Below are 21392 nucleotides of genomic sequence, written 5' to 3' on the forward strand. Positions count from 1 at the left end.
GAAGCTCTGAAAGGTCGCAACTTCCGCTGAGTTCAGAGGCGGATGATTATTTTGTATACATTTGATTTAGATGAAGCGTTTTGCTTACGCGCGAGGAGGAAGCGCATGTTATTGTTTTATATGGATATTTAGATGGATATTTAACTAAAGCAGAGCTTCGACAACGTTCACTTGAATCTTTTTCATGGGTGAGTAAAGCAACAAGGTTCTGACTTTTCCTTCCTGGTGGAAATCCAGCAGCATTAATGTGCAGCTTACACAGTCTCATGTTTTCACTGAGGTTACTTAATAACTCTCTGTACTTGGTGAGTTAAACTGAATAGTGCAGCTTATCTGAGTCACTCCTTACATACAGTGTTGTTTCTGTCCCTGAAGAAAAGCTTTTTCTTTACATGACCTGTAAATCTAAAGCATAGTTTCAGACTGTTTTTAAACATTTTACTCATTTATATACACTACTGTGCAGAAGTCACATTAGACACATGCAAAGGCCTGCTGTAAAGCAAAGATGCCTGCAAAAAGAAGGAAATTAATGAAATTCCACATCAAAATACTATTATAGATAGATATAATCAGTAATAAACTAAACAAAGTATTTGGTGTGACAGCACTTTGGTTTTTTTTTTTTTTGTTTGTTTGTTTTTTACAATCAGTAGCCTCAGGTATCATTTGTGCACTTTGAGTTTTTTCCTGAGCATCTTGGTGAATCTGCCACAGTTCTCCTGGAGACTCTGACTGTCTCACTTCTTCTTCTTCTTCTTCTTCTTCTTTCTTTTTTTTTAATGCAAAACCCAGCAGTCTTCATTGTGCTGTTGTCTGAAAAGTGGTCTGTTGTATAAGATGTTGCTGTCTTTACTGACATACAAACACTTTTCTGTAACATTTCATTTTTTTTTTTCTTGGAAAAGTAATCTAATCTAAAATGTTTTTGTACTGAATCAGTAATGCAAAGTCATAAAAACATCTAGAACAAAATTTGTACTAGCTAAAAAATGGTTTACTTGAGACTTTTGCACAGTACTGTGTGTGTGTGTGTGTGTGTGTGTATCACACACATACATATACACTGTGTTTCCTACTTCCTACTATACATAATTCTCAGTGCTGCACTTTTGCTGAACTGAAACTGGAGTCTTATTTGCACATATCACAAGCACACGTAAAGTTTGACAGCATTATAAAATCTTGTTTCCCCCCAAAAGTGAAAGGATTTCATTCCAGTTCCACTGAGTGACACCAAGCCTGCCTTTCCGTTTATAATCTCATCTACTGACGGGATACCAATATTACTGATTAATCTTTAAGGAATTATAGGTTTGCAATGGAAAATGAGTTCTCGCTTTGTTTATCATCATGATCCCTGTCAGTCTCTGTCTCATCACCTGAGGTTAAAATCCCAAGCCTCATCATCATCTCTTTACTCAACTGATCACTGTTCCATCACAGAGAAATAATCGCTCAATAATTCAGTCAATTCTGTTCATTTGGCTTTTTATTAGGTCATTTAAGCATGTGAAAAGTTTGCTGTTGTGGGCTGTAGATTTCGCTAGGGGACGGAGCTATGTAAAATTGATCAATTTGTGAGAAATGAACACTTGTTTAGCTAAATTATTTTTACCACGTGTGATCGTTGCAGGCAGATATCTAAGGTCAAGATTTCCATGTCATTTTGGTAAAATATAGTTCTGTTTTATTAATGTAGAGGTGTCAAAGTATATTATTGGCAGAAAAACAAAATTTTGGGCAAAACCTGTTTTTTTTTTTTTTTTTTTTTTTAAACCAGAATTTATTTATTTATTTATTTATTTATTTAAGAATTCAGTCACAGTCACTTCTGGTGCAAACCCACATCCTTTCACACATACAGTATGTATTTTTCCCCCATGTCTTCACTTTCTTTACTGAAACTTTATTATAACAGTTTACAATATATTTAAAATTAAATTACAACTAATTTACTACTTAAAACCTCTGTTACATTCTCTTTTCACATATTTAAATTTATTCCGTTGTATTTTTTAATGTATTTTTTTAACCATTTTTCTTGACATTACATTTTTCCAGGTTTAAAACTCATTTAATCTCCAAGTGTTCTGAACACTATATCTCAGTACATGTGGAAATACGCAAGTCATAAGTAAGGAATAAATCATGACGTGGTGTGCTGAAAATAATAATCACTGTTACCACGCTGAAGTGTGCTGCCCACTCCCATAATTTTGTTGCCCAGAAACCTAACTTGTCTAGAATAGAAAGTTGTAGTTAACAACCTGTTATACGAAAATAACTCACGCCGGGGTGGTGTGATGCGGCACGACGCGCAAGAAGAGTTACTGTTACCACCTGAAGTGCATTATTTTCATATAACAGCATGGTCCAGAGTGTTTTATTCCACTTGTACTACAGCAATTTGTCATCGATTGCAATGTTCAATTTATTAAACTACAACATGTCACATATTTTAAAGGTTTATAGTTAGATTTAATGTTGTGGAATGTCCGAGAGAGAAGTTAGTTCATGTTTTTTTCCTACATTATAGCTGTGATAAACAGCCGTTCCCTCACCAGCATCTCACCAGCCTCTTACATGGCCATGCTGTTATACGGAAATAGTGCACACTTTCTGACCAATCAGATTCGAGCATTCAGCCACACAGTGGTGTAAAATGTAATAAGAATCAGCTAGCGAAGTGCATTAATACTGACTAAGGGAAAGAAATGAGTATATGAATTCCCATGGGGAAGGACTGTGGAGGATATTCTCTCCTGATAAAGCTTTTTAGCAAATCAAAAAATCACCAAGTTGTAGGCAAACATTTGGGGTATGAGCTGCAGTGTTCTCTCTTCACGTCATAAGTAATAATATAATTTCAATCTGGTAAGCGTCCTTATTTTCTCTTGTTACATTTAGCCACGAGGTGATTGTGGCTAAACCCACACGTCCACCACTGACGTCCCTGTATAAGTATTAGATAACGATTAAGAGGAGTGCATAAACCCGTCATTTGCTTGTAGCTGAACTGCTGCGAGAGCATCTTCTGACCAATCAGAATTGACAATTCAACATCACTGTGACTTAAAATATTGTATATTTCATGGTTGAATTCCCGTGACCAAAACTTGCATTAGTTTATCAGTTAGACCCAACCCTTAATATAAAAATAGTTAAAGCCATACAGTATCTGATATTTTATTTATTGTGTAAATAAACAATAGAGAAGCAGATGTAACCAAAGCAATAAGCTTATTTACACAACGTTTTACAGCACTTGCAATATTTACGTATTACATATTTGCAATATAGTAACAATATTTAATGTTGAATGTTTAAGATTATCAACAGCCAATAATGAATCCTCCCTGAGCCAGGAGTTCACATGTTTACATGCTCTGTGAGGATGATAGAAAAGTGGCATGTGGGGCTAGGATGAAGACTTTCTCAGGTGCATGTGTGAATTACATGGCTCTGGAAACGATTGCACCACCCACACCACATATATGTTCTAATAAAATCAAGACAAATTTAATCCTAGAATTTAGTTTACAGTGTGCCTTTCAATAAAATATCAGCTCAGACTTGACGTTAATATTAGCCCCTGGTCTATGTGGAAAGCTAAATTTGGTGTTGACATGATCTGCTGTGGTTTGAGGTGAACATCTTTTTCCTGTTATTGCAGCTCAAACAAACAAAACCTTCATCACCCAAGATGCTGGTGTACCACATATAATCCAGTGAGGGTAGAACCATCTGTCATGGAGCAGGTGTACAGGCTGCAGCGGGAAGTGGGTCGAGGCAGCTATGGCGTGGTATTTGAGGGTCATGTGATGGAGACAGGCTGGTGGGGCTGCAGCGGAGACACGGTGGCCATCAAACGTCTGCCCTGCTGCAGCCCAGAAAGCATTCAACTCTATCTGCAGGAGCTTTGGGCCATGAGAACCACTGCCAGGAGTCACCCGAATGTCATTGCTCTCCACAACTGCCTGCTGCAGACTGGCCCTAAAACTCTGCAGCCACTGAAATCGGACAAGCTACCGCTGGACCTCGTGGAGAGTGCCCTCAAAGGAAGGGTCGTGGACAAGGAATCTAAAAGTCAAGCGAGAAACGCAGACAAGTCTAGGAGGAGACTGACATCCACAGAGAAGTCGCCAAAACGGTGCTTGGCTCTGTGGCTGGTGATGGAGTATTGCGATGGCGGAGACCTGAACCAGTACATGCTGTCTAGGTGTCCAGACATCCAGAGGAACCATGAGGTGGTTCGGCAGCTCAGTAGCGCAATAACTTTCCTGCATGGACTGGGAATAGTGCACCGAGATTTGAAACCGGCCAATGTGCTCGTCTGCCTAACTAAAACTGGCCCAGTGATCAAGGTAATGCATTTGTAATTTAATCCTTCACACTGGTAGCGTCACATGTCGCATCAAGTCCTCATTCAATTCCATTTTAAAAGTGTTTCGATCCGCTCCATCTGCATCAGAGAAACATCAGTGAAGTGCAGCTCTTGTTTTATGCTTTGTGTTTTTGTATATTTTGCACTCCATAGAAACCCACTGAAGTGACGAAACCACAATTTCTGTGCACTATGCAAAAAAAAAAAAGAGTCATGATTGTGCAACCTGTAGCTGCATAGCAACGTGTTTGTATTCTATAATACTCATTTTACAGCAGCATGGAGAACAAGCGCACATATATTCCGGTTATTCACTCTCTGTGTCTCATGTCACATTTTTAGGTGAATGGTTTTGTAATTAAAGCGACCAGATCACTACAGACAAAACAAAGGCTCGAGAGCAAACAAGATAAAACAGTTATTAAACAGTTGATATCTCTTTGAAAAAGAAAAAGGCAAAAATTCACCTACTCATAACTGATAACTGAATACTGTAGTTGTTAAAACATATTAAAGTAGCTTGTACAGAAACGCAGCTCAATGCAACACGACAAGTCTGGTTTGAATTCTGCTTTCTGCAGCTCTATACAGCCTGTGATGTGATTGTCACACGTCTTAAATGACTTCTTAAATTACAGTTCAAGAAGCCAGATTTAAATCTGCGGAGGCAACCTTAACCTTCCCAAAAACAAAAGCTCAACCTCAAGACTTTTTATCACGAGAAGCTCATTTATTGATAGGATTATGAGGAGTATGTTATTACGTTTGTTAATATTTTATACCACAGAGCTGTTGCATTTTCAAATCGGAAGATGATTCATTTTTTATAACGTCGTGGCTCGGACAGTAGTCCCAGCTGAATTTCAAACGACAAGTTCATATTAATGCGCTCCTTCTAATACAGTATCTTTTCAATAGTAGTGACTTGTTCGCATGGGGCTAATAATAAACAGATAAAAAAAGTTATTTAATGAAGAAATTTATATAACAGTTAATATATACCGATACTGATTAATATTTGTGGAATAGCACATGACAGACTGTGCAGTTATATGAAAATAAAAACTATTATTTTCATAGAACTGCATGGTCTGGAGTGTGTTATTACTCTTATAGCTTTTAACAATGGACACTGTCACAAAGCAGCTTTACAGAATAAATACATTCAAAATAAATTGTAAATATGTGAATTTATCCTTAATGAGAAAGCCAGAGGTGACGATGGTGAGGAAAAACTCCCTGAGACAATATGAGGAAGAAACCTTGAGAGGAACCAGACTGAAAAGGGAACCCATCCTCATCTGAGTGATAACGGATAGTGCGATTATAAATAGATCCACTCTGTAACAGTGCACTAAATGGACAAATTGTGCAACCAGTAAACTCATTACACTTTTCACAAGCAGTCTGTGTTGTTGAACCTATCCACTGTCCATTGATGGAGACCTGAGTACAAAGCTGCTCATGGCAACCGCAAAGCCACCCAAAGCCACCACAGTACAACTCCCCATATGAGATCCCCAAGCCATCTCCACAGCCCCCATTCTTTTTCCTTCACAAGCATCTCTCTCTCTCCCTCCCTCCCTCCCTCCCCATGCCGGAAAACGTTACAAAGCACCATGACTGTTAGAAAGCACTGACTCTCGAGACTCCTTCCATGAACATTAAATAAACGTCTCCTAACAAAAAACTTTACCACATCTATGTGATTACTTTAGCATGTTTTTAAATTCTGTTTATTATTAGATTTTGTAGAGCGTCCACCGTACAAGTCCCTGTGTATGAGCTGTTACTATAGAGACAATAACGTACTAGAACGAGCGCATTAATAGAAACCTGTCGCTCATGTTACAGCAGGAACTACTGTCCGAGCCGTGCTGTTATACGGAAATAGTGCATACCTTCTGACCAATCAGATTCGAGAATTCAACCGCACTGGTGTATAAGTAACGTGTAAGCCACTTTTATTGTTTATTGTACTCTCGCCGTCCACTTTATTACGAACACCTGTACAATTCATGCAGTTATCTAATCAGCCAATCATGTGGCAGCAGCACAATGCATAAAATCATGCAGATACAAGTCAAGAGCTTCAGTTAATGTTCACATCAAACATCGGACTGAAGAAAAAGTGTGATCTCTGTGACTTTAACAGTAGCATGGTTGTTGGTGCCAGATAAGCTGGTTTGAGTATTTCAGAAACTGCTGATCTCCTGGGATTTTCACACACAACAGTCTCTAGAGTTTACACAGAATCACAAATAGTGTTGCAGTCCCCCATCACCACCAGTACTCGGTCAGAGTGTCCAGCAGGAGCCAGGGACTAGGGCAGTGTGGACTTAGAACTGAGATCACTCACAGTTCGACACACCAGTTTTGTAAGGAAAAGTATGTGTATTCATTATTCTTACACTGTGCCAGCTCCCATTACTGTATCAGAATGTGGTAGCTACATTTTCCTAGCAGCAGATGTATAAATGTGTGAATGACAGCTTGTGTGTGTTTTGAAAGAATGATTTACTGACATGTTCTTAAATCCTGAGCAAATATAAATGCTATTATAAATATAGTATAAAACCTACCAGCAGGTTTGTCCATCCAAAGCTGGACAGGAAACCCTCGCCGCTGGACACAAGCAATATTTACATCTGGGTCAGTAGATAGCCCTGTCAGTTTTCCAAGAGCGGCTCATAAACTCACAGGCGATTGTAATAAACATGCCGTATGTGTGCACCGGAACCAAAGCTCTGAGCTCTTGTTTGTTGAGACAGTGAATATGACTCTTGATTCATTCATTTATTCATCCATTTCCTTCATTTAGTTGTTTGTTTTGTGATGGGAAATTTAACACTGAACATAACATTCAATATTTGTTTAGCCGGAATGGACAAATTTGTTGTTTGTTCTCTTTCATTGCAAGCAGGCATTTGGTTCATTGAAAAATTCACTCACAGTTTAGCTTTTTGGCGTAGTTTCTGTCTTTCCATAGGCTCGCAAATCAGCCAAGATGCACGCATGAGTCACATAGTGCAACAGGTAATCAACACTGTTATTAAAGCTCAATGCATGGAGAAACAAATTGAGATCGCAATTTTCTATATGATTTTTGGCTTTTTGTTGGTTGGGGGCTTGACAACAGGTGACAAAAGGCCACTCTTTAAAAGCTGCCCACACAGCAGATCAGCAAATCAGAGCTTGGGTTGTATTTGAGTACTTGTGATTTGTGACAGACTGATTTCAATCCAGGATTTCAAAACCTGACAGAAGTTCATAATTCAAAATAATCATAATTATATTAGTAGTGTTAGTTTATGTTTTTATACCTCTGCTACTGAGTGATGGAAGAATTATGTTTTCAGATTGTCCGTCTGCCTGAGATACTCATTAATGTGATATCTGAAGAATGAGTGGTTGAATGTTTGTAGGATTTACATGGAACTATCTTTGTAACCAGCTGATGAATTTGAATCGATTTGGAACTGATTCACACAGCAAGGTCAAATGTCTAAAATAGCTTCTGTCCTGTTCAGCATACAGAGATGTTACTTACATGCTGATGTTCAGGAATTCAAGGCCCTTTTTTGGCTAGCTTCATGCGTCTGTCCAGGATTCTCATTACTGCGATATCTCTAGAATGTGCGTTTGAATGTTTGTAGGATTTATATGGAACTGATTAGATTTTGGATTTGATCCAAACAGGTCACAGCAAAGTCAAATGTCTGAAATAGTTTTAACAGTTTCATATTTTAAGGGTATTTCTGGCATACAAATTAGTAACAAGAAAGACTGCACTTGCTGGTGGCAGAATCAGGCTTACTGTTGCCATATTGAAAAAATTGATCATATCTAGACGCCATCGTATTTAATCAAATTCTGAAGTTTGCGTATCATTACACTCCCAGTATTGAAGTTTGTGGTTTGATTTATGTTCCAGGTGGCCGACTTTGGGCTGAGCAAGATGGTAGAAGGCCCCATGGAAGGAGAGCGGAGCAGACTGGCCCTCTCCTCCACGTGTGGTTCTGACTTCTACATGGCTCCTGAGGTGTGGGCTGGACACAGCTACACAGCCCAAGCAGACATTTTCTCTCTAGGCGTCCTCTTCTGGGCCGTGCTAGAGAGGATCACCTTCCTGGAAGACGGCTCCAACGAGGAGCAGCTAGGTGAGCGCAAGACACTGCTGCCATGTCTCATGAATATGTTCCAAACCTAGTTTTGCTAGCCAGTAAAGCTGAGATATGGTTTGAAATGTGTTGGTTCAAAATGTAATGACGTTAGTAGTGGGTGGTATGATGGTTGATCTGATATAACAGTTATAGGGATATTGGTATGGAGATATGGTATGGATTTTTACAATTACATTATACCGTGATTTATCCCAATACTTTGATCATTTTAAACTAATGCTGAGTTTTCTGGCCATACCATCCACTACCACATGCTGTGCTTTTAACCCCATTTTGAAGTCCAGTTGGATCCTTAATTCATGATAAGGATGTTTAAAAGAATTAAAGGAATCAGTCCTGGGCCAGCGGGGCGTTTTATTCTAATTTCACATCTCAGTGACTACACTGCTTTTTTCAGAACTGTACCGATTCTCCATACATACCTTGCACAATGTCATTTGCTCATCTTTAACTATGCTTTGGCCTCAGACTTCTATGGAAATAGTCTCTTTCTCGTAACTGATAAAGCCCCTCTTTATTGAGATCAGCACTCATCGGAGCCCATTTTGGCCGAGTGTGACCCCAAACTCACCCTTGCTAATGCCAGCCAGTGCATTGGAGCCACATCAGGATGGTAGCTGTGCTTAATTTTATGTATCGTGGCATTTGAGTGCCTGACTTAAGGGCCCATTGACACGGTGTATTATTGGTGATGGACTAAATTGGTTTGAGCAAAGAGGCTTTGGATGGAGTGGCCAGCCAATTCAAGCAGGACTGTAATTACTCAGAGCTGGCTACCACAAAGGTCAGATGTCTCAGCCTATTTATTAAAGGCAGTTAAGAGCTTTCAATGTTGTTTTTTCATCTCTCATCCATCAAAGTTATGGGGTGTGTTTCGTTTCCTTTGTGCTGTAGTGAATACTAATCAATGGTGCCTTGTGCCCCAGCTTTAATCTTACTCTTAGTAGTGATGTCTTTAACCAAAACAAGCCATTAAACATTGCTGTTGCTAATTTATATTCATTGACTGCCCTTGAATTTTAAACGCTTAATAATTTGGTGGTCAGACTGTACTTGACCTTTTCTTTTCAAACTTTTTTTTTTTTTTTTTTTTTTCCCCCCATCCATCTACAGGAGCGTATGTGGAGAAGGGCCGATGGCTCACACCACTTGGAGAGGCTTTATGTCAGAATCCAGCTCTACAGTTGGTAATCCCCATGCGGGCACGACGGGCACCGCCATTGCCTCCAACTCCGAGCCCTGACTTGTGTGCCCTGCTTTTGGACATGCTGGCGTTTGACCCTGACGCTCGTCCCACCGCGCTACAGCTGCAGGAGAGAGTTTATAGGGCCATAGACACTCACTGATCTCCAAACTCTTTTATTTCTTTACTTAGATGCAATTTGACTGTCTCCTCCTTCTGCCCATTCTTGTACTCAAAAGCAATTTGACTGTCTCCTCCTTCTGCCCTTTTCTGAGAACTTTACACTGGATGTATTTCCATGCCTCGGTATGGATTATGAGTTCTCAGGCTTTGGAGTACAGGCTTTTTACAAGTTGCACTATTTTAAGTGTATTGTGGATGTGTATTGTCTGTGTTTGCTTGCGTGCCTGAATTCCCATGCTGTCGTTGTTCAAATATTTAAAATAAATGCTTGAAATATCTCTGTCGTACAATTATGAAACAATGCACTGAACAGAAGTGCAGAAGTTGGCTGAGCCATAACTTCTACAGTGAAAAGTCTACACACCAGTTAAAACTGTGGGTTTTTTGTGACGTAAAAAATCAAAGCAAGATAAATCTCAGATCTTTTTCCACCATTAGTGTTATATAGCAACCAACAAAATTCATCAGCTGTTTCTATAGGATTTTCCTGACATCTTGGTTTCATCCGGCTGCTGAAGCAAAGAGCTTACAAAGCACTTTCAAAGCATGTACAGGATATCACTTGCAAAATGTACTGATCAGGAGAACGATATAAAAGATAAACATTAGATGTACCATGGAACACAGTGAAAGCCGTCATGAGAAAATGGTGAAAATTGGGCACCAGAGTGACATCACCCAGAGTGACATCATCAGGGAAGCTGCCAAGAGACCTAAAGTAGCTGCAGGAGTATCTGTAATTTCTGCTCATTCCCTGCATGTGATAGCAATCTCTCGTATTCTTCACGTCTGAACTATGGGGTAGGGTGGCTAGATGGAAGCCATTTCTCACAAAAACATCCAAGCCTAAACCGCCCCAAACCATGCGGGAAAATGTGTAATGTGGTCCGATGAGACCAAGGTACAATGTTATGGGCATAATTCTGAAAGATATGTTTGCTGCAAAAAACAAGTCAGCTGATCACCCAAAGAACACCATACCCACGGTGAAGCATGGTGGTGGCAGCATCATGTTATGGGGCGGCTTCCCTTCAGCTGGGACTGGGGCTCTAGTCAAGATAGAGGGAATCATGGATAGCTCCAAATACGAATCTGTTTTGGCACATAACCTGCAGGGCTCTGTTAGACAGCTGAAGATGAAGAAAAATTTGACCATCCAGCACAATAATGACCCAAAGCACAAATCCAAGTCAACAAAGGAATGGATTCAGAAGAAGAAGATAAATGTTAGGAATGGCCCAGTCAGAGCCCAGGTCTAAATCCTATCGAAAATCTGTGGAATGACATGAAAAGGGCTGTGCACAGGAGATCCCCTCACAATTTGATAGAGCTGCAGCATTGGTAAAAAGACTGAGTGCTGTGTTACAAACAAAATGGCATTTTACAAAGTATTAGTTAAGGGGTGTGCACACTTATGCAACCAGGGTATTTTAAGTTTTTTCTCTAAAACTTTATATGCTTTTCACTTGAATTTTGTTAGTTGCTGTATCACATTAAAGGTGGAAAATGATCTGATGATTTATCTTGTTTTTTGTTTTTTTTATTTTACAAAAACTTGCAATTTTAACAGTGATGTGTAGATTTTTTCATATCCATTGTGTATTGCACTAAAAGTTTTTCGTTTATGTATTGGTTGAAAAAAAATGTAACAGAACGTCAATATGTTGCTGTATTCATTTTAGAATCGGAAATGTGTACTTTACAGATAGGTGACTTTTGATCAGAGACAGTGACGAGGTTAATGGTGAATTCTGCACAATCTAGCTACTACAGGATTAGAACAAATGACTTCACATTGATGGAGCAGTTTAATTTCAGGCAAAGTGAGTGCAGCCCGTAGTAGTTGCTCAGCTGAATGGAGCATCCAACGCTCAGGCAGAGGAAAGGAGATGGAATTCTCTTGAGGACTGCCAGAATGCAGCTAGTGTGAAAAACCTGACATTTGTATCATTCAGAATGAGTGCCTATGTATTTTCCATAGCACTGAAGTAGCTGCTGAGCTTTTACCTTAGCGTTATTGCTCTTTTTGCTGGTCTGTACTTGTTAAATGGTCTTTCAGCTCCGAGCTACCCTCGGTCTATCATAGGAAATGAAACTTCCAGTTTGATTGATCTAGATTAAACCTGCCTGGATCCAAAACTGTTTCTTTTGGTTGAGCGGTCATATATCAACATATGGAAGAGACAAGAATCTATTGTTTATTAAATCTGCCAAGAGTCTCTTACACCGTTGAGTATCTCCCTATGTAGGTGAGCAATTGATACAAGTAATAATCAAAATTAGGATGAATAATATCAATAGGCTTACTGTTTGATACAGGAAAGAAAACTGCAGCCTGAAACGTTTGTGATTCTGGTGCTAATTGTTTTGTTTGGTATCTTATCTTTATTTCTGTGAGAAGTTGGATTTCTCCAGTCATATTAATGAGAAATCAACATAGATGTAGCGGAGACAGCCACACATTGGACTCCAAAATGCAATGAAATTATATGACAGTTGCACCGAGTTACAGCAGAGATTCGGCTCAGCTAGTTCAGCGATCTGTGAGATTGATGTTGATGGTGCTATTAGCATGAAAGTTGAAGTTTTGGAACCTGATTTATTGGTGCATAGTGTACAGATGAGTGAGCTAGACAGATTAAGGGACTAAAGCACTGCTGCATCACTCTTATTAGGTAGAAGTGAGTGCTAATGCTGCATTCGTAGCGACTTATAAATTGTAAATGGCAATTTGCAAGTTGTAATAACGTCATTTCCCACCTCAGCACATATGATGTGAAATGGTGAAAAAAAAAAAAATTGACGCCTACATGAAAGGGTGTCTTTTGTTTGTTGTTACAGCGCGTAAAGCTCATAAAAAGCTACTTTAACTGCACTTTTACAGTTACAGGCCTGAGCAGCTATTGGTACTGTTCTATTGTAGTGAACTTCAAACCTTCATGCAACATCTGGGACTGAAATTGCAGCACAGCTGACAATAAGGACAATGCGAGTAGCTTAGCAACAAGCTAGCCAGTAGACAACAGCATGTAGCGTTAGCGTTAGTGATAACTCTAATATTGTTGATTACCTTCTCAAAACAGTGATTATTATAGTCAGTGTTATAGATTTAACCAAGTACTGTGTATGTATATTAACTGATCTAAAGCCAATACTGTTATAAGTTCATTTAAAAGTAGAGAAGGAGAGCTTTACACTCTTCACAGTGTGAGCGGCCATGTTGATTCGACATCACTGAGTAAGCAGGGAAGGAACTGGTAGCTGAGAAGACTACCCCAAGTTGACGAGTTGAAATTGCAAGTTGAGGGGTGTTTTCGGTGGTTTTTAACAGTTGTAGGTCGGGGAATTAGAACTACGCCTCAAACGCAGCGTAAAACCCACTGGCGCGGGTTGTCAAATGGCATTGTGGGTAATGTAGTAAAACCAAAGTGAAAATAGACCAAAAAGTCAATGAAAGACATTTAATGTTTAAAAAATAAATAAATAAATCAATTCAGAATTTAAGTACAAAATAAATCTTTGAAGATCTTTGAACATGTTCATTATTAAGATTAATAATCAAGTTGTTCAGACTGGATTTTTCCTTTAACACCTGAACTCGAGATGATACACAGATGTGCTCGAGTGTCTCCCTAGAGATCATGGACACACCTACACTTTTATAAGACCAGAGCATCAGCTAATGGAGCTCAGTAATCATGAGTGAGAAGAACAACTAATGACTTGGAGACAGTGCAAATAAAACAAACCGTGTGGAGTTCTGTAACCTTATGTCCTCTGCCCAGGAAGGATGTGATGTATCTGTGGGGCTTTTAAATAGCGCTCGTCCATGGCATTTAGCACCATGCCCTTTGCTTTATGCTCCGCTAGTTTGTAGCTCCAACACACACCTCGTTACGCTGTGGTCATCTTCTCTGCAGCTTCCATCTCCAAAGAATGAATTGAAACAGTAATCATACAACTCGATTATCTATTAAGCTTGGGGTATAAAGGTCTCAGGAGGTTTAGCTGATGAATCAGACGAATGGCACACAGTACACACAAGCCATTCTTCATTGTTCCAGGGGCCGTGTTGGTGTCCAATAAAGTCACGATGACAAGCCTTTGCTGGGAAATTACGAGCTCACTGTGTGCATTTAGTCGCACGACGCAAGAGGAGAGTCACCAGACAAGAAAACAAAAACCTCTGCCCTATGAACAATAACATTTTCTAGTTTATTGGAAACCATTTTTCAGATGCCAAACCCTACATGAGCAGTTTTAAAGACCATTCACTCATCACTCGAGTGACACCTTGACTCACGGCGCCTGAGACAGAGACATAATTGGGTATTGCAATGTTAAATGAAGCAGCAAAAACCCATCAACAGAGATATCATGAGCTCTCCCACAAAGAAAAGATGCTTCGCCACCCCAGGAGACTTGTGATGGAAATTGGCAGCATGGCAACAGGCTCAAACGGATTTAGTGAAAAATCAGATTGTGAAAGACGCAGATTGGGACTTTTATTGCTAACAAGAATGAAAGCAATTTAATTCCACATGACTACAAAGACAGGGTTTAAAAGCTTTTTGTCATTCAGACAGTAATCTCTGCTGCTTTTTAATGTGTTTTTGATATTCTTTCCACTGACAGTACATAGTGATAGGTAAGTTATATGCATTCAACTTAAATCTACAATTGCATTGGATTAATTTGTTTTGATGAATAACACGCCACTAATATCAATGTTCAATCACAACAACAGCTGAGACGAATATTCTTTATTTGTCAAAAAAGAAGAGAATGAACAGATGAGTCAGGAAAATGCAACTTAAGCTGTACAATTCAAGTCGGAAAACTTGAATTAATAATAAGGATCTGAATTTGTATATAAAATGAAATTTCTCACTGTTTAACCAACCCTAAAATAACTGTGTACAGTTTCTTAGTCACATCCTAGCTTGCTGTAATATGTTCTTCCCTTCTCACATATGTCACACACACACAAACCCCACCCCCACTTTAAACACAATATTATTTCTGTGTCTGATAAAAATCTCTGTATTTCACTGTCCTGCTTTCAGTCCAAGCGTTTCACCATGTACGGCCCCTCCAGCTCGTAACCCATCTTCCTGTAATAATTCCGAGTCCCTACACCTGAAAGCAAAAATAGACACAAACTCAATACGCAGCTCTGTGATAACGGCGCTGGTTAATTCTTCCAACACAGACAAAACTGAGGGACAAAACGCCAATCATGAGTTTAATACAAGTGTGAAAACCTGCATAATAAGAAAGAAACACTTCTCCTGCTTCCCTCTGCGCCATTATCTCAGCCTTGCAGATGATTTCGGTGGGATGTGTGCAGGAGGGTTTATTCAGTGGGAGAGCGAGGACAATGAAAGAAAGGGTTTCTAATAGAAAAAAGCTCAAATTGACTCTCAATACCTGAGATAACGGCGAGTTTGGCGGAGCCGTGTTCATCTCTGGCTATCCTCTCTGCCTCCTCCATCAGCATCATCCCGAAACCCTGCAAACACAGAGGAGAAGTGAGGAATTAATAAAGAGTCGCACGTAAGGGGAAACCAAGGCACTATCAAAACAAAACCTTTTTGTTTTCCTCTCTATGGATTTCACACGGCTTAGGAAAATTAGTTTAGAAGGACTACGAAAAAAAAAGTGAAGGGCTTCCAATGCGCAGGTTGTCAAATTTTCTTCCAGCCAGATTTATCCAACTGATCAAATATTAGGCTCATTAAATATGTAAAGTCATATTCTGTTTATTTATTGCAACTTTTTTTTCCCTGAACTTTCCATAGAAACAGAACACAACAGATCCAAGTTGACGTTATTTAAAGACTTGCTTGTTTTTCAGTTACTGAAGTTTGGATGAAATCTATTTAACTTAAGTGACCAGTCACATTAGCTAATAACTCATTAATCATTGTAATAATGGTGGGTTGTGATTTCCACCACTGTAACAAAATAAAAAATAATCATGGACCCCCATGGCTCTGCTCCACTTTAAGAACGTCTGTTCTCTTAAACATTCTAAGCTAAACTGATCACAGAAGAAGAATCTGTTCTTTAGTTATGTTAGCAATAAGGTTAGTTGATGATGTAGCTTCCATGATGTCCATCAGCACACAATAATTTAAAAAAAAAACATGAAAAGAAAGTCATCTAAACCTCTTGTTTTATTACATCAAACTGGCTACGGTGGCAGGAAGCTGTCAGTCAAGTATTCAAGAACCTAAGAACATGCTTTGTTGTCTCCTAACGTCTACATAACTATATGCTGTTATGGAGGCATATCAGCTAAGAGTATATTCACCGATCAGCCATAACATTAAAACCTGTTACAGTGGCACCTGTCAAGCGGTGGGATATATTAGGCAGCAAGTGAACAGTCAGTTCTCGAAGTTGATGTGTTGGAAGCAGGAAAAATGGGCAAGTTTAAGGATCTGAGTGACTTTGAAACGGGCCAAATTGTGATGGCTAGATGACTGGGTCAGAGCATCTCCAAAATACAGGTCTTGTGGGGTGTTCCCAGTATGCAGTGGTTAGTACCTACCAAAAGTGGTCCAAGGAAGGACAACTGGTGAACCGGCGACAGGGTCATGGGAGCCCAAGGCTCACTGATGCATGTGGGGATCGAAGGCTAGCCTGTCTGGTCAGATCTCACAGAAGAGCTACTGTAGCACAAATTGCTGAAGAAGTTAATGCTGGCTCTGATAGAAAGGTATCAGAACACACAGTGCAGTGCAGCTTGCTGCGTATGGGGCTGTGCAGCTGCAGACCTGTCAGAGTTCCCATGCTGACCCCTGTCCACTGCCGAAAGCTCCTACAATGGGCACGTGAGCATCAGAACTGGACCATGGAGGAATGGAAGAAGGTGGCCTGGTCTGAAGAATCACATTTTCTTTTAGATCATGTGGAAAGACGGGTGTGTGTGCATCACTTACCTGGGGAAGAGATGGAACCAGGATGCATGATCAGAAGAAGGCAAGTTGTCAGAGGCAGTGTGATGCTCTGGGCAATGTTCTGCTGGGAAACCTTGGGTCCTGGCATTCATGTGGATGTTACTTTGACACATACCACCTACCTAAACATTGCTGCAGACCAAGTACACCCCTTCATGGCAACAGTATTCCCTAATGGCAGTGGCCTCTTTCAGGAGGTTAATGCACCCTGCCACACTGCAAAAATTGTTCAGGAACGGTGCCAAAGAGTTCAACGTGTTGACTTGGCCCCCAAATTCCCCAGATCTCAATCAGATCAAGCATCTGTATGATGTGCTGGTCAAACAAGTCTGATCCATGGAGGCCCCACCTCGCAACTTACAGGACTTAAAGGATCTGCTGCTAACATATACCACAGCACACCTTCAGAGATCTTGTGGAGTCCAGGCCTTGATGGGTCAGAGCTGTTTTGGGGACACAAGGGGAACCTACACAATATTAGGCAGGTGGTTTTAATGATATGGCTGACCACTGTATGTACATATGTTTGCTCTTAGAAAAAAGGCTCCCTGAGGGGTTCTTTGAAAGGTGAAAGGTTCTACTTGAAACCTATTCTGAATGGGAAACTTCTTTTTCCCCTCAACCAATGCTGATGCATGTCTTACACTATGTTTTTTGTCACAGTGGAGTGCTTTCCAAATTTAAGACAAGTACAACTTTTCAGAAAAGTGCTATGTGATGCTGAGCTTTTTTTTTTTTTTTACCCCCTGTGCAATCAGATTGCAAGCTGGGGAAGCAAGCAAGAAAAACAAACAATGCTGGTAAAACATATAGTTAGCAAATATAATGTTTACAACATGTTGATTTGAGAATATCTTATTGCCAGTATTGCAGTGTTGCATTCTAATGAAAAAAATAACAATAATTGAGTACATTCACCAGTCTGCATTGTGATGGTTGCATTATGGTTATTGATTACAGGTGAAGAGTGCACATCATATGAGCTGCTGTTTCCAGCATAAAAAGCACGGCAGCCAAGTGTAAAAGCACCCTAACATACGCTGTATGGCCAAAAGTATGCGGACACCTGACTGTAAGTCTGAAAACTGGTTTATATTTTTATGTTGTAATACATTAAAAGCCTGCCTCTAATCACCTTATTGACATTTTGGTTTTCAATACAGTATTAGAGAAGATTTCCCAAACGCAAGTGTTGTTCTTTTCCTACCTGGTGCTGGAACTTGCTGGGATCTCGGCTGCTGATGGGCACCACGCTGCCATACACATGCAGCTCGCGCACAATCGACACAGCGGTCTTGAGCTCTGGCCGGAAAGACTGCGGTGAACATCGGCGGAGCCTCAGCAACCCGATCAGGATGTCCTGCTCAGGATCCTCATACGACAAGAACGTCTCCCAGCCTCCGTTGGCCACGTAGTCTCGTCGGATCAGCTCCACCTACACGCGGCGTTCACACGACATGCACACGGACTTACAACGGATGTGTCTATACTGAGTCAAGGCTGCGTTTATGCAATCAACAAATGTGTAAAATGGGCGGACATTAAAACGGCTTTACCTGGTATGGTCGCACTTTATGGTGGATCTCCTGGATTCCCACCTCTCTGGTTCTCACATCTCTACACTGGAGGAACCAAAGGGTGGGGAACGTTTTATAAAACAGATTTCGCTGAATAGATTTTTTAAAGATTTTAAAAATGAATTCAGTTCATTTCACCTCGGTTCCCATGTCCTTCATTCGGGCCAGTGCCAACTCTCGCAGGTTTCCATGTTCCACACCAGAGGTAACCAGTGGCATGGGGATGTCCCTGATAGAAACATCACATATTATCAACAGAACTCTAAATATATCCCAGCTGATATTACTATAGCGGCGTTGATTAATTTTCTGTAACAGCAGCTCTGATAGTAGTGCAAAGCAAATCACAGGTTTATATTAATGTGCTTGTTCTAATACGTTATCGTTTCTATAGTAACTAGCTCAGACAATGACTTGTGTGGATTGAAAAAGGTGAGTAAATGTTGATACGGTGAAGGTAAGGAGACGTTTATTTAGCATTTTTTGGAAGGAGTCTCCAGTGTCAGCACTTTGTAACAGTCAAAGGTAACTAAGTTTTCTGACATGGGCTAGTCATCAGGACAGAAGGCTTTTTCAGTTTCTAAGCAACATGACAAGCTCCATTTTTTGTCTTAACTTTAAGGGAGAGGGGAAAAAAGCGAGAGGTAGTGAGGAACTGACTGCTTATAACTGTTATAATATTTCATGATAACTTGTTTCGTAGATGTTCCATAACATGGAATTATAAACGGAGAAAAGATCGTCGGTTCCCTCAATTGTGTCTCGTAAGTGATTCTCTATACTGTGGCACAAATCAGAGGGAAATACTGGAATATCATTAAAGCCGGTTTTCACACTGTGTGAATGCAGAGTATTCCTTTACACACTGTACAAGATCCCAGTAAAAAGACTGTGTGATAACATGTTCATCATGGTAGATTATACAATGAAGATCCTAGTCCTACAATTAAAGATAATTACTATGTCCTGCCGTACTGGGTGTTCAGCGACACAGCACAGGTTTGTAGTTCACAGTCATTATAGTAAATAAACCCGATGAATGGAGCGTTTGCGTTCTAATTAGCTAGCTACACACCTGGAAGCTGTAATTCATCCTCTTTCTTTTGTCCCTTTTTGTCCTGTCATGATTCAACAGTGATGAGACATTATAGAGCCTTTCTCTCCGCTGCCGCAATTCAACAAACTGCTCTTCTTTTAAATCCCATGTTTTTTTTTTTTTTTTTAACATTTCGCCAAATAATATATCTGTAGCTGTCCTGGGAGTTTTGTGTAACTCTATGCTGTCTTCCTATTGGTGGATTTTAGATGAGTGTCATAGCAGTGACTGCACATAGCAATCATAGCTCTGAGATTTTCATGAAAATATTCTGACACTGCCAGAAGTTGGTCATCGGCTGTCTTTGGTCGCAGTGGTACTAAATCGTCTGCCAAGGGGCATCACATCAGACGTTCTAAGACCACTGATCTTCAGTCTCGACCAAAGATTTTCCCTTACAATATGCGATTCTGTACACGACACCAAAACCGTAGCGTGTAAAGCTTGCGCTGTTATGTGAAGATAGGGGATCTACCAAGCACACTTTCCTCCATAAGAGCATCAGTATCTTTATAACCAAATCCTTTAATACCTCTGTACGCGGTACACTCGGGTCCAGGGTGGCACCAGTGCCAGGATGCGGGCCACCAGGTCCACCAGAGTGCTGGGCGAGTAGCTCTTGTAGCGGCCCGTCTTCCACAGCTCATACAGACCTGTTCCCCGGATCACTAACGTAGGGTAGAGCTTCAGTCCATCTGGCCGGAATGCCGGATTCTCAAAGAACTCCTGAACAGGACGAGAAGTGTGTCTGATTAGATGCTGTAGAAAAAAGACAGGCTAAATCTGGCGGACAGCATAGACGGCTGTTCAGCAGACTTCACTAATGTTCTAATATTTGGTATTTCAGGCTATCTAAACAAGTCATTAGTGGGAAGCCCTGGGTCTTTCAGTCTGCTAAATGTTCTGAATCTGTCTTTTGAAGACTAGCTGAGCATAAGACAAGACTCCATTGTGTCTGCCACTGAACTTTTGTAGCCTGTGCTTATTCGAGTGAATGTTCATGTGGTTAATGTGCTTCGATCGTTAGTTTGAGTGGCTCGGTCTGGAGTCCTGCATTTATAGTAACTCTGCTTGTGAAAAGATTAATAGTAAGATTTTGTGCTTTTGGGTGTTTTTGTGAAAATGGTACATGGGTGAGTGTGTCATAATTCTTTTTAAAGCAGATGGCAGATGATGCAGTGTGTGTGTGTGTGTGTTGGTATAACAGAAGTCTGTCTCGTCGCAGTGTAAGCATTTGTTATTCTACTCTCCATTAAGCAGCTTCATGTGTCAGACCACGATAATGATGATTGAACCATTGCAATCGAAATGACAATGTCAGCGTGTATTTAATTGGGTTTGTCCAAACCAGTTATAGCTCCGACCTCTGGCGTGTTTGAAGCTACTATTCTCTTTCAGAACCAAATTAACTGCCTTTGTGTATTTGCTTATTTTTTTTTTTTTTTCAGTAAATGTATTTTTGGGAATGAGTGTGGAAGCCTGCAACGACTCTGATAAGTGTGAAGCGGGTGCTGCTCGAGTCTAATGGGATTCCATTATCGCCCACCTGTGCTGCTCCCTTCACCAGCGCACAGGTTCTGGAGATAGCACTGACAGGTTCCTCTCCCCTCAGGAGACAGAAAAACAGAGCGGGAGAGAGCGAGGGGGAAGGTTGAAGGAGAGAGATAAACAGATGTCGGCAGTGGTGGGTGACGCGGGTGAGGTTACGCGGGCGGGGCTTTGCAGACGGGCGCTGGGAGAAGACTGATAGGAGCGGGCAGGATCGGCAGGGTTAGAGACCAACACATGCAGCCATTAATCTCCCTTCTCCTCGCTCT

General features: G+C 40.5%; 2 protein-coding genes across 4 annotated transcripts in view; one reads left to right on the forward strand and one right to left on the reverse strand.

Moving 5' to 3' along the window:
- si:ch211-63o20.7 (Serine/threonine-protein kinase pdik1l-B-like) lies at positions 1 to 18192 on the forward strand. 3 transcript variants are annotated; one of them, XR_008305276.1, is made up of 5 exons: positions 1 to 188; positions 3677 to 4367; positions 8322 to 8547; positions 17863 to 17974; positions 18066 to 18192. XR_008305276.1 is itself a non-coding variant. In XM_026946936.3 (4 exons), the coding sequence occupies exons 2-4, from the start codon at positions 3753 to 3755 to the stop codon at positions 17901 to 17903; spliced, it is 882 nt and encodes a 293-aa protein (XP_026802737.3). In that variant the 5' UTR covers positions 1 to 188; positions 3677 to 3752; the 3' UTR covers positions 17904 to 18116. The 3 variants fall into 3 exon arrangements, 2 of the variants coding, with proteins under 2 accessions (XP_026802737.3, XP_026802736.3); XM_026946936.3 differs by having other exon boundaries at positions 17863 to 18116; XM_026946935.3 differs by lacking the exons at positions 17863 to 17974; positions 18066 to 18192 and adding an exon at positions 9685 to 10215 and having other exon boundaries at positions 2 to 188.
- elp3 (elongator acetyltransferase complex subunit 3) overlaps positions 14686 to 21392 on the reverse strand; it is a 25234-nt gene continuing 18527 nt past the window's right edge. The window contains exons 10-15 of the mRNA XM_026946934.3: positions 20108 to 20301; positions 18618 to 18708; positions 18459 to 18524; positions 18110 to 18337; positions 15368 to 15449; positions 14686 to 15076 (exon numbers count right to left, since the gene is read on the reverse strand). Of these exons, the coding sequence (XP_026802735.1) occupies positions 15000 to 15076; positions 15368 to 15449; positions 18110 to 18337; positions 18459 to 18524; positions 18618 to 18708; positions 20108 to 20301 (738 nt within the window). The 3' untranslated portion in view covers positions 14686 to 14999. The remainder of the gene's footprint in view (positions 15077 to 15367; positions 15450 to 18109; positions 18338 to 18458; positions 18525 to 18617; positions 18709 to 20107; positions 20302 to 21392) is intronic.

Source organism: Pangasianodon hypophthalmus, chromosome 19 (genome assembly GCF_027358585.1).
Source record: "Pangasianodon hypophthalmus isolate fPanHyp1 chromosome 19, fPanHyp1.pri, whole genome shotgun sequence".
In the NCBI taxonomy this organism is placed as follows: domain Eukaryota; kingdom Metazoa; phylum Chordata; class Actinopteri; order Siluriformes; family Pangasiidae; genus Pangasianodon; species Pangasianodon hypophthalmus.

Coding starts and splice junctions, on each gene's coding strand:
- si:ch211-63o20.7 (XM_026946935.3), top strand. CDS start 3,753: ATGGAGCAGGTGTACAGGCTGCAGCGGGAAGTGGGTCGAGGCAGCTAT. Junction 4,368..8,321: donor AAACTGGCCCAGTGATCAAG/GTAATGCATTTG, acceptor TTTATGTTCCAG/GTGGCCGACTTTGGGCTGAG. Junction 8,548..9,684: donor CTCCAACGAGGAGCAGCTAG/GTGAGCGCAAGA, acceptor ATCCATCTACAG/GAGCGTATGTGGAGAAGGGC.